We start from the raw sequence: 12,289 nt of genomic DNA, 5'->3' as shown, positions 1-12,289 counted from the left end.
TAAAGTACACTAACTACATTTTCTTCCTAAATGCTCTAAAATTGAGACCTGTCTATTCATTCATTAGATCAGAGCTACCAAAAGTATTTAAATTTTAGAAATGCCAACACTCCTAAAACAGATTATACTCTCACTAAAGATCAGATGCTAACTATTACCAAAATAGCAAGCATGTACATAATTTTTGTCCTTAATTCAAAAGTCAAAAAGACACATAGCAATGTTACAGTGACAAATCAAATAACCAGCTCTTTAAAAATAAATAAAAATTAAATTCTACATAATAGTGAAGAATCTATTTATTAAGAGTATGTAGTTTTAAAAGGATGTCTGACTACTCTTTCGGGGTAGGGAAATTATATTTAATAATTTTTTAAATTTTACGTTATTTTAACTTATACTATGCCTAGATCAATACTATGTTCATGTACTTTAAAAAGTCACTAGTTATTCCTAACTGAAGTTTAAGTAGCTGAGACAATAACAAACCTAAAATGATGGAGTTTCCTTCGAAAAAACTTTCTGAATCACCTATTTAATATGCAAACCAACTTATACTTTCTACTCTGGGCTAAAAGGATTCAGGATTTTTGGGAAGAGTGGCATGAGCAATAGTATTTGTTTTTCTCATTTTATCTATACAGTACCCTGATTTTGTGAAACTCCTAAAATTATATGCTTGTATCAAAATGTCACAAGTACTCCATAAATATGTACAATTATTATGAATCCATAAAAATTAAAAATAAAAAAATTTTTGAGTGCCTTCAGCAGGTAGTGCAACAATTTCAAAACAATTTCAAACAATGTTAAATAGTATTTCATTTTTTTTAACATGACTATAAACAGCACAGGAAAGGGGAAAGCTGGGGAGCAGAAAGAATCTTGAAAAAAATCCATGTGTGCCAGCATCAAAAAGTCTCCAAACTACTGATCTAAGTCATTAACTCAAATGTCAAATACAAATTGTGGCCAGTGACTACTACAAAGGATATATTTTACAAAAGCCACTTTTCTTTCCCTATTTCATCTGAACTTGAGTCAAACTTCTGGTCCCATTCCTCTCACTTGTAAGAAGAAACTTATTAAACCTGTTTAATGACTCACCTAACTTGTAAAACTTATAATGCGTAAAGGTCATTAGTTCTTGGGAGTGCCTCTTTAAATATACGGAGGTGAGGTCCCCTTATGGGGACACTAGACAAATGATTACTACTTGAGCTCTCTGTCATCCCCCACCCCACAGCACACGTGTACCCGCTAACATCTAAACAGGCACATGCACTACACAGGCCAGCCTGAGCCAGTTCATCCTTGGTATGCATTTTTCTTCAACCTAAAATAGGTGAAGGTGAAAAACACAAAGGGAAGATGAAAAGTGAACAGGTTAGGATCAATATTTATAAAACCATTTAGAGAGAGTTTAACACTGACTTATTTATTAACCTGCTCCTAGAACAAAAAATCTCAAAGCTAACCTAACAGAAATTGTAGACCTATGGAATATGTTACCCTGAGATGTGGTAGGCAGAACCTCTAAACATATTTTAAGAGAAGTCCATAAGAAAAAGTTAAAGATAATTAGAATGTTACCTACTGTTTTGAAGATAACATAAGGGAAGGGCTGCCACTGTCAAAAATAGAATTCAAGGTTGAAATAACTAGTCTGCCACAGGATACACTTCCCAACTCCCCTTGCCCATCTGATACTGAGAATAGCAGTGCTCTCATTTTAACCACATAGTTACTACTCTAATAAAGCATCCACAGAGTGGGTTTGTGTTTTTGCCTTTAAGTATGCAGTACGGTAGACTTGAAAAATATCTTTAACAGGACATGGAGAGTAGCTAAGAAGAAAGGGAAAAAAGAATCCAGTCTAAGTACACAACACACCAAAAAAAATCTTGAACAAAAAAAGTCCACATGTGCCAGCATCAAAAAGTCTGACATAAGAGGCAAGCAGTAACTGGATGTTAAATATGGAATTTATTAAAAACAGCTATATTTATCTAGGACTTAGAGAATAAGATGAAATGCTTCCTAATTCCAAAATCAGATACCACATTCTTCCTTAGAAAATATTAACATTTAGGTCTGTGGCTTTATAAGTCTTGACTGCCCAAGTTAACAATAAAATATAATCCCAAAGTAATCCAAACCACCACTTCAGCTATCCATTTCAATATCCTTCCTTTCACCAAAACTGCTACATAGAAGATGAATATCTCTTAGTTTGCCCATGTTGTCTGTTCCTATTTTCTCTCTCTTAAAGAGGCCAACAATACATAAAACAGCAGGATAATAACATAAAAAATACCTCACAATTTTTACATGCTTCTACTCAGTTACATTTATCTTTTATTAATAAACTATTTTAATCTATCTTTCTATTACTTTTCTGATCCCACAATATTACACACACACACACACACACACACACACACACAAACTATGGTCTTAATTTAGCAACAACTTTGGCAGTTGGGAATAATTTTTAAGTCATACTAAATTTTAATGCTAATGCTAACATACACTGCTAGACTCAACCAGAGAAATGTATGATATCAAGTTTGCAGACTTAAACATAAGAGTTAATTTTCAATATGTTGCTTCCAAATATTCAAAACCGAATTCCAAATCAATTTTGCCAAACAAAAATTTTCCATCAATCAAAGTTGTCACAGGAAGCACATAATGCAGTTTGTTTTCTAAACAAGGAGAAAACTCACTGACTTCCTTCCATTGTTGATGCCTTTCGCACACATTTTTGAGAAGTATATCTTTAGTCCAAAAAAAATTTTTAGCATAGTGTCTTTTTCTGAACCTGAATCTCACCAACAAGAGAGAAAAACTAGAAAAAGCAAAGTTAAAGTTATACATATTTCCTGAAAAGTTTACGGGATTGCCATAGAATGACTAGAGAAAAAAAAAATTCATTCATGGCCTATAAATAGAAAAGGTCTGGGTGCTTTAGATATCATAACAATAATGAAAAATATATATATATGGTTTTTCCACACCCACCCTCTACCCCGGCCCCATTCAGATTTGTGTTAACTAAAGTAGGATTTTTAATTCAATACAGAACAGTGAATTAGAGAAATATAAATGTCTGCTACACAACTTGATTTTAAGTTTCAATGAGTAGTACACTAATGTAACTAAGTCCTGTGATCAAATCAGTCTGACAGACACTGAGCGCCTGTAATCACGTGAGGTACACTGTGGCTGTAAGAGAGAAATAAAGCATGCAGCATTTCTAAACTTATTTGCACATGGAATCCTATACCATAGGTATTACTATTAATTTCAGTAGGACACAGTTTAGGAAACATTGAGCCAACAGCCAGCTAGAGATTAAATTAGCCAGCTCCCACATTGTTAACAATTTAACAAAGTGGTTATCTTGCTCTCAATGTCTCTGAATGCTGTCCACACAAGTGTTCCAGGAAAGGATATAAAATAGGACACTGCCATTTTACATTTTTATTGTCTCAGAATATTTGATAAAATGTGATTTCACATAAACAAATTTTGTGCCCTAAAATTTTTTGCTGACAGGAACTCGCTGTGATAATCAAAAACACTAACTAGTACTAAGAGAGAAGCAGGAAATAAATATTATACTATTTGAATACTGCTTTTATTTCTTCAGAATTCTGTTAGGATTTCTGTACAATCACACTGAAACAAATGTAATCTATGCCATAAAAATGTTAAGAACTTAACAGAAACGGTAAGATATTCAATGGTGTCAACTTTAAAAGTAGGGAATTACACAAAACTAAAAATTAGCAAAAGTAAGCTGATTTGAGTAATGACCAAAAATGTTAGGCAAATGTCATCTGGTATGCCTAACCTATATTTAAGTTTTTACAATGTTCAAAATCTTATATCAGAAAATACATTCTGTAGATTTTATATTGTTCTCTTGTAATATTTTTTCTTTGCCCTTGAAAAACAAATTTCTCTATGAAATGGATTTAAAGTTTCCAAATTAGTCAAGAAAAATGCTTAATTTTTTCAATTACTTTCCATAACATAAATACTTAAAGGTAAAACCTTATTTAAGGGAAAAGATAAAAGTATCAAACTACAAAGAAGTCACTAAAGAAAAGGATATAGTATTATAAAAAAGGAGGAGGATATCCTTGTCTGTATTAATTCCCTCTACCCTAGCTGAATGAAATATAAAATTTATTACATTCTCAAAATTATATATTCAAAACAGCAGAAAGAAGACTCTTTATTCCCTCCAGTTACCAAGCTCAAAACATCAGTCATCTTGGATAAATTCTCTTTCAACCCCTATATTACATTCCCTTGCCAAGATCTGCAGGTGTCATGGCTTGGGTCTTTAATTTCTGCTTTTTAGTCCCTCTGCTAGCACCCTAGTCCCAGTCCTCATTTAAAACAAAAACAAAAACCTCCCTCTCTTTTTCTTTCTTCATTCCTTGTATAAGCCCAAAATTATCCTAATCATGACTAATGATAAAAATAATAGCTACTATTGACTAAGTGCTTACTATGAGCCAGATGTTGTGCAAGACTTATTTCAAATTCTCACAATCCTCTGACAGATAAAACTAGCCCCATTTTAGAGATGTTTTCCCATGAAACTCAGAGATGTTAGTACTCTGCCCAGGGTCACACAGGTAATAAGCAGAAAATCAAGATCTGAATCCAATTCTATTTGACTCTGAATTTCATCCACTGCTCTTCTTTTCCAACTAGAAAAGTAAAACATATCTTAGGCAAAAGTAGTCAAAGTACCTTCACTCTTCTCAAGCCCATGAAAGTACCCTGCGATCTCCTTCATCACCACCTCTGATTATCATCTATTTTAATAGATAGTATCACTTTTTATTGCAGACATTTAACATTTTATATTATTAATTAAATCTTTTAAAACTAGTAAGGATTCTTGACAATACTTACAAGCTTATTTCTGTGGAAAAACAAGTCATGAGTTATAAGCCACCTATGTAAAAGCAAACTTTTAAAAAACAACCCACATGTAAGCCAAAAACATCATTTTAGTTATATTTCAGAGGAGGGGATGCATGTTGATCTCTCTGCATTATTTAAATCTCCTTATGATTTAAAAAACGTGCTTCTTAGTAGTTCCTAAGTTCTGGTCTCTTAAACAAGCTTACTAGTACAGCAAATCACAGCATGAAAGCCAAATCCAGCCATTGTTCTTGAAAATAAAATTTTATTGGAACACAGTCACAGCCTTTAGTTTACATATTGCCCAAGGCTGCTTTCTCACTACAACACAGAGCTGAGTAGGTGCAACACAGACCATCTGCCCTGAAACACCTAAAATATTTACTATCTGGCCCTTTGCAGAAAGAAATTGCCAAATCCTATGCTAGTAGATATAAACCAAATACTTTATTTTTATTTTGTCAACTATCATATCTATTTGGCTATGGAATTTAAACTTATTCTGATTCCAAAGAGTATTGCGAAGATGACAAAAATAAACACTACAGAATAAAAACAAGTAAAAGAGATAAGAGCAAGTGGGAAATAAGGGTAAAATAAAGTCTGGGAAGCATACAAGAAGATATCACCTAATTGTTAACTTTGGACACAAATGTTGCTTTAACCTCACTAGCAACTGAAATAAAGAGGTAGACAGACCAATTTCACCGTTCATTATTTCCAAAAAACAAAATCCTAGTATTTGCTCACCAGAAACAAGTTCTTCTAGGTTCTCATGAATGGGATATTATGGTACGTGGTGAAAAACATCCTCCACACTATATTATAATTATCTATAGTCAATACAACAGCAAGTTTCGTACGCTCTGTTATGTGAAGGGTTTGTTAAATATTTAGTCTTTGTTAAATAAAACACCTATAAATCCAACCAAGAGCCAAAGAAATGTGGGATAACATGCCCTTTCCTTCTCTTGTCTTGGCATAAAATTTAGGTATAGGCAGTAATGTGACAACATACAAATTCATTATGTTCTGCTTACATACAGAAACCAGGGACAACTTCTCAAAAACATAGAGCAGATTCTATTAAAAGCATCTTGGTCTCCTTAACACTAGTGAATGTACAAACTGACTTATGAAGGCTTATATTTATGACTTTTCATTCAGAGATAATGTACTAATATTAGCAAAGTTAATTGGACAGTCGTAGGACATGAAAATAAACATTGTATGTGTATACACAATTACCATTAAAGTGATATTCTACCCAGACTAATATTGAAGGAGACTACTATGCTAAAACGCTCTTACTTCAAAATGAAATTAGTAGACCAAAACAGACTTGATCATCTACTCATACAAGTTTAGGGAACCTCAAAGCTCAAGCTTTGCCTGATGACTGGATGAAGAGAACAGGGCCCAATGCGAACCATTTTAAGCCCATTACACAGTAAATGAGTCAATTAACTTGGGATTTTTTTCCCTTATTATTCCTTCCCTATCTGTGGAATATTTAGGGGCCAATACATATCTTTTAATGTTGCCTTTTAATACATCGTATCAGGGGAAAAAAGTCTAAATATTACCTTCTGTAGAAGCTGCATCAATCATTACTCTTTGCATGAGTACTGGCTCCAATCCAAAGTCGAAAACTATGGTTTGGCGAAAAGTTCCAAATATTTCTGTGTTAAATGCTATCCCGACTTTATACACGTAATGATCTAATCCATTTTGGGCCATCTTTCCTCCTATCCATTCTTGACAGTTTTCTGGGACTTCTTGTGATACCTGGGTAGTACTATCTCCGGCAGATATTGCAATGATACTAAAATGAGGACGATGAGCATCATAAAGCAATGCTACACGATACAGCATTCTTGCAGGCTACAAGGAAGTTAAAATAATTCATTGAGTACAAGGGGGTAAAAAATCCAATTGTAATTGGGCTCTTCAATGAAAATATTTTCCATAAGGGACTCTTACTTTCCCATGTTTCTAAGGTATTATGTTAAAAATACAAATTGTGCTCCTAAGCCATTTAAGAAAAAAAGCAGAATGGTATTTTAAAAATAAGTTGTCAAAACTATATATTTATGCTACATCACTAACCTCTCTGCTCTTTCTGTGATATGTTCATCTTTCATTGTGGCAAAAGCTATCATCCTGCATAACCATCAGCCTCCAACTTTCTGTACTCTTTGCCTAAAAAAGTTTTATGTACCCTCAAGTAGGAAGCCTTCATAAGAGGGCAATTATCTCTGAAAGCACTGGATTGGGTTCAAGGCTGAAGCTAAGTATTCTTGAATTTTTCATCTCAAGATACAGATGGCACAGTGGAAGAAACGCCACCAAAAAGTACATACAACTTTTCCATTGAGCATATTCACAGAAATTTTTTACTCTGCTTCAATCTTAAACTTTGACTATTATAATTTTAAAATGGGAACTGCTGCAGAAAATATCCCATATTAAAAACCCATTATTATAGAATTTGTGATTTCATCAAATCAAACATAAAAACAAATTGTCATTGTTCAAAAATCTTAGAAATACCAGATTAAATAATCAATTTTTACTTAATTAAAAGCCATGAACCCCATCCTATGTTCCAAGTTTAGCAGACAATATGTCAAAGATCTCTTTACCAAATAAGAAAGCATCCTAAACATCTACAAAGATCTTATCTCAAAGGTTAAAAAAAACTGTACTTTTAAAAGATTGAAATACAGAAATATACTTCAGCACAATATATAACTATGTACTTAGATTAAAACATTTTCAGTGCTCTTTTAACACAGAGATTTAGAGGTCCAAAAAAGGTTTGAGAAAATTGAGCAAAATTTAAGTTCTTTTATTAGTACAAAATTCATACCTTACAAGTGAGAGCAAAGGTCCATGTCTGGTGAGATTTTTTGGTGTTGACAGTAACCGACAGGTCAGGATTATGTTCTACCTTTACTCCTTCTATACATTCACTAAGCTAAAAATAGAGAGCAGTTTATGTTATGGTTTTACTACTAAAAGCACAAACAAAAACTTTCAGCATGATAAATAAATGTCAACAGTAAAGATGTCAGAACTGTTTGTCAAGCAAGGTATTTTTATTTTATACATTCACTTGCAGTTATTTTGGTAAGAACAAAATATAATAAAGCTAAATTAAGAGACAGAAGAAAATTAACAACTACCACAAAATGATAGGCAAGAACTGCGTAAATGAAGGTAATTAATACAAATCTCCAAACAAATGATTTAGTTCTGCTCTTTATTTTAACAAATGGGTCTAACTTTTGCTACTAAAAACATTATTTTAGCAGAATCAAGTTCTTCATATAAAAGATAAGGAAGTAACCAAAATATAGCACATAATAAAGTCAAGACTCAAACAAGTTCATTGTTTAACACATTGGGTGTCACATTAGAAAAAAAAATTTTTCCTTGGGGCCACAGTGCTCTATTATGAAAATAGAATAAAAACATCAAAAACAAAATGATCCTTTCTAATTTATTGAAAATTTTGTTATTTTTATTGTTTTCTGTGCATGGGTCATATACAACTTGAACAACAGTTGTCACAGCTCCCAAAGTGAAGAGACGTGAGTTACATATGCTTCCCGAGGCCCCAGGCTCAAAACTAGCATGAATTAAAAAATACAACTCCCGTGGTAGTTACTGTGTTAAGACAAACAAACAAAAAATGTAGTTTATTTTCCTCACCACTTTCTCAGGAGATAATGAATTCATCCATTTTTCTATCAAAGTTTCCATGTAACTGCCTGAGAGCTGTTTATTCTCATTTTGCTGTTTCAATTTTATCAGTCGTGAAGCATATCTTTTCTGCCATTCTGCTAGTTCTTCCTGGGAATGTGCTGAAGTACACTGGGCACCATACCTACAGATTCCTTGCTCTAAAAATCTAAGTAAAATAGGAAAGACTGTTTTGTCATATACTTTGTTAAACCATTTAAAAGATAAACTTCCAGCATTTGCCCTCTGACTTCTTCAATAACAAAAACAAAACTTCATCTCCTGAAAGGCCATATATTAGGCAACATTAACAACATTTAATCAAAACATCAACTCCCCATATTCACTGACTTTCTGTGGAATAAGGGGATCCTAAAGCATAAGGTATTCATAACTACTCCCAGAAAAGGCACTGAAAAGTGGCTTCCTTTGTGATGAAAGGACTCTATTAGACTATTCCTCTTACAGTAGATTTTTTTAAAGCAACACTGACATCAAGTGGATTAGCTGCTCACACACAGATACGCCCTATTTCCCAATGATAAGACCTAAAGAAAATTTTCCACATAGGGAAATTTCATTCTGAAAAAAAATTAATGTATTACTAAAAATGCCATTTCAAAGCTTCACTTTTTACCTTTAAATGTAGTGCTTTTACTCTATTCTACATTACTACTACCTATGTTTTACTAAAATTATTGGACTATATTAATTTGCTTGAAGTTTTAAATAAATCTGAAACAACAGTTTTATATTACAGAGTCCCAAATTTATTCAGTGGTCATATTAAATTTTTTAAGGGGGTAAATTCATAAATGTTCATTTTAAAGGACACAGAGTCAATGATTTCTTGACATTTATGACTCAGAAAATTCAGTGATCAAAAACAGATAAAAATAAAAGACTTTGATCATTAATTTTAAAAGTCTTAAATACCCTGCAAAATTATGGGCAAAGACAGTTTTTAAATAAAACTATTAAAAACCTGCAAAAAGATCTTCTGAGAGAAAAAATGAAAATTAAATTACAAATAGCAAAAAGAAGGCAGGAGATGTTATAGAAAATTCTTGAACTAGAAATATAGATAATATGAAATACAAAATGAATCACAGTACAACATAAATTATCATATGATATACCATATTTGAAATGGTGAGTGTATTTAAAGCTTTTCCTGATGGTACCACAAAGTAGTTGAACTTAAAATTATAGTATTTATTAAATTCTCTTATACTTCAAAAAACACATTTAAAACCATGTATTTATATTTCTTTTAAGTATGTCTTAATAAGCTTCTTTTTCTATTGCTTTGCTTTAAATTATTTCAATAAAAAATGAAGGTTTTATATTCTCATCTGGACTATAAATCTTCTCACATTTCCTTTTCCTAGGATTGTGTTCTACCGTTTCTATAACATGATGCCACTAGGATTTTCAATATTCACAACTTTTCTTATTTCTACTATAAAATCAAATCTGGTGTCTTGACTATTCAATCATCAACAGTGCATATCAAATTTCCTTCATTATCAAAAGCAATCTACTGTAGTGAGAATTTATATCTAAAATCCCACTGATTAATAGTTCTTACAAAAAGAACTGGAGTTCATCTTTTTAAATGTGACTTTAATAATTCCTTCCACATTAATACATAATTATTAGATTTTGAAAGGTTATCCCTTCAATATAAATTACTCATAAATTCTATATAAGGATTCCATGAAGATAACATATTTTTCAGAAAAGGTATTAAAATAATTTAACATTTCTTTATTTCATGATCTACTTCAATTACATAAAGTAATATCAACTTTACTCACCATTCCCTAGGTAAATTTCACACTAACAAGAAACTAGCGATTAAGTTCAGCCATAATAATCCAATTGGTATTATAAAAGACTTCTGAACAAAGTCTCAACCACTTGCATTTAGATCATTGTTGTTTATATTCAAAGAAGGCTCACAGATATGGTTTTGACTGTTATTATTTAATGACAGTGAATTTTATGGCTTCTGTTTCAAATAGAAAATAAACCATTTTATCCAATCATTATATTTTTCCTTCCTTCATATATTATCTCTTTAAATTTGAATTACTACTAAAGTAAAGGAAAAGTATCCTTTCAACAAAGACATGTCATTGGTTTAAAGAAAAAAATTCACATTACCTTTTACACAAAGTATATTCCTCGCTGCTTGTGATTCCCCTAGGTGGTGGGCGGAAATGCCAACCATTACAAGACCCTAGGGAGTAATCAGGATATAGTCTTATCATTTAAGGACAGCTAGTAATTCTGATATTTTAATGTGTAAGAAATACTGCAATCCCTCCACACACATCATCCGAGATGATGTAAAAAAGAACACGACATACTTGCCTTTACCAAAAAAGTAATCTACCAATCAAGTAAGTTAAATCAATCAACTATATGAAACATAGAAATCACTGAAGAGGTAGTTACCCAGCAGTTAAATCAAGCTGGTGATCCTGCCTCTGTCCTAGCAACTGGTGGACGTATTTCCAGTGCCATCACTTCCCCTAACAACTCAAGAGGAGAGGTTGGCATGCTTATCATTTCTTAGGTATGGGATGTGCGTCTATTAGGAATTCCTTCAGGAATGAAAAAAATTATTGTATCCTGGAAGGAAATCTTAGTAACAAATTCTACTACTGCATATTGAGTGAGAAACTACAACTAGACATTATCATCCATGTTCCTTAGGACTCATCTGACACATGTTACTATATAATGTAATCCTTTATCATAATTTAAATAAAGTTCAAAAAGTTGAATTTGGAGATAGAAGCTAAAAATTAACATTTGTTTACTTCTAAATACTTTGATTCGTGTAGATAAGAGGTTCCAAAGAAGCCAAGGAAGATAAGGATTAAGAGAAAAAAGGCTAGAGCTATAGAGGCTGAGCAGCAGTAAGTTTCCAATGACCTGGCTGGGCAAGCTGGCTCACGCCTGTAATCCTAGCACTCTGGGAGGCCAAGGTGGGTGGATCGTTTGAGCTCAGGAGTTCGAGACCACCCTGAGCAAGAGCGAGACCCCGTCTCTACTAAAAATAGAAAGAAACTAGCTGGACAACTAAAAATATATAGAAAAAATTAGCCAGGTATGGTAGCACATGCCTGTAGTCCCAGCTACTTGGGAGGCTGAGGCAGAAGGATTGCTTGAGCCCAGGAGTTTGAGGTTGCTGTGAGTTAGGCTGATGCCACGGCACTCTAGCCCAGGGCAACAGAGCAAGACTCTGTCTCACGAGAAAAAAAATAAAATAAAATAAAGGACCTTATAACCATTTTCTATTTTTTACACGTCGATGGGCCCATAAAAAAAGGAAAAAAAATATTCAGCCAGGTTGAGTATAAAGCTGTGCTTCATCCCTTACTAGCTGTGTGACTTCGGGGAAACTAACAAACCTTAATAAATACCAGTTTCATCACCTATCAGAAAGATGAAGGACTCTAAGTCAGTACATGCTTTGTGAAAGCCACTACCAGAGTAGACAGCATTTAGCAAGCACTCAGTGCATAACGGTCTCTCTACCTTTTCCTCTGGTGAGAGGAGAGGAGATCACAGACTTTAA

At 33.0% G+C, this 12,289-nt stretch overlaps 1 protein-coding gene across 4 annotated transcripts in view; it reads right to left on the bottom strand.

Moving 5' to 3' along the window:
* HELZ (helicase with zinc finger) overlaps positions 1–12,289 on the bottom strand; it is a 131,961-nt gene that overhangs the window by 79,437 nt on the left and 40,235 nt on the right. For all 4 annotated transcript variants that reach the window (XM_045527069.1, XM_045527071.1, XM_045527072.1 and 1 more), the window contains 4 exons: positions 10,867–10,942; positions 8,668–8,866; positions 7,823–7,930; positions 6,537–6,834 (listed from right to left, as the gene is read on the bottom strand). In XM_045527069.1, coding sequence (XP_045383025.1) covers positions 6,537–6,834; positions 7,823–7,930; positions 8,668–8,866; positions 10,867–10,942 — 681 coding nt within the window. The remainder of the gene's footprint in view (positions 1–6,536; positions 6,835–7,822; positions 7,931–8,667; positions 8,867–10,866; positions 10,943–12,289) is intronic.

The sequence above is a fragment of the Lemur catta genome, chromosome 15 (genome assembly GCF_020740605.2).
Source record: "Lemur catta isolate mLemCat1 chromosome 15, mLemCat1.pri, whole genome shotgun sequence".
Taxonomy (NCBI): Eukaryota; Metazoa; Chordata; class Mammalia; order Primates; family Lemuridae; genus Lemur; species Lemur catta.
Note: the sequence above shows the minus strand (reverse complement) of the source record. Positions and strands in the feature narration are given on the sequence as shown.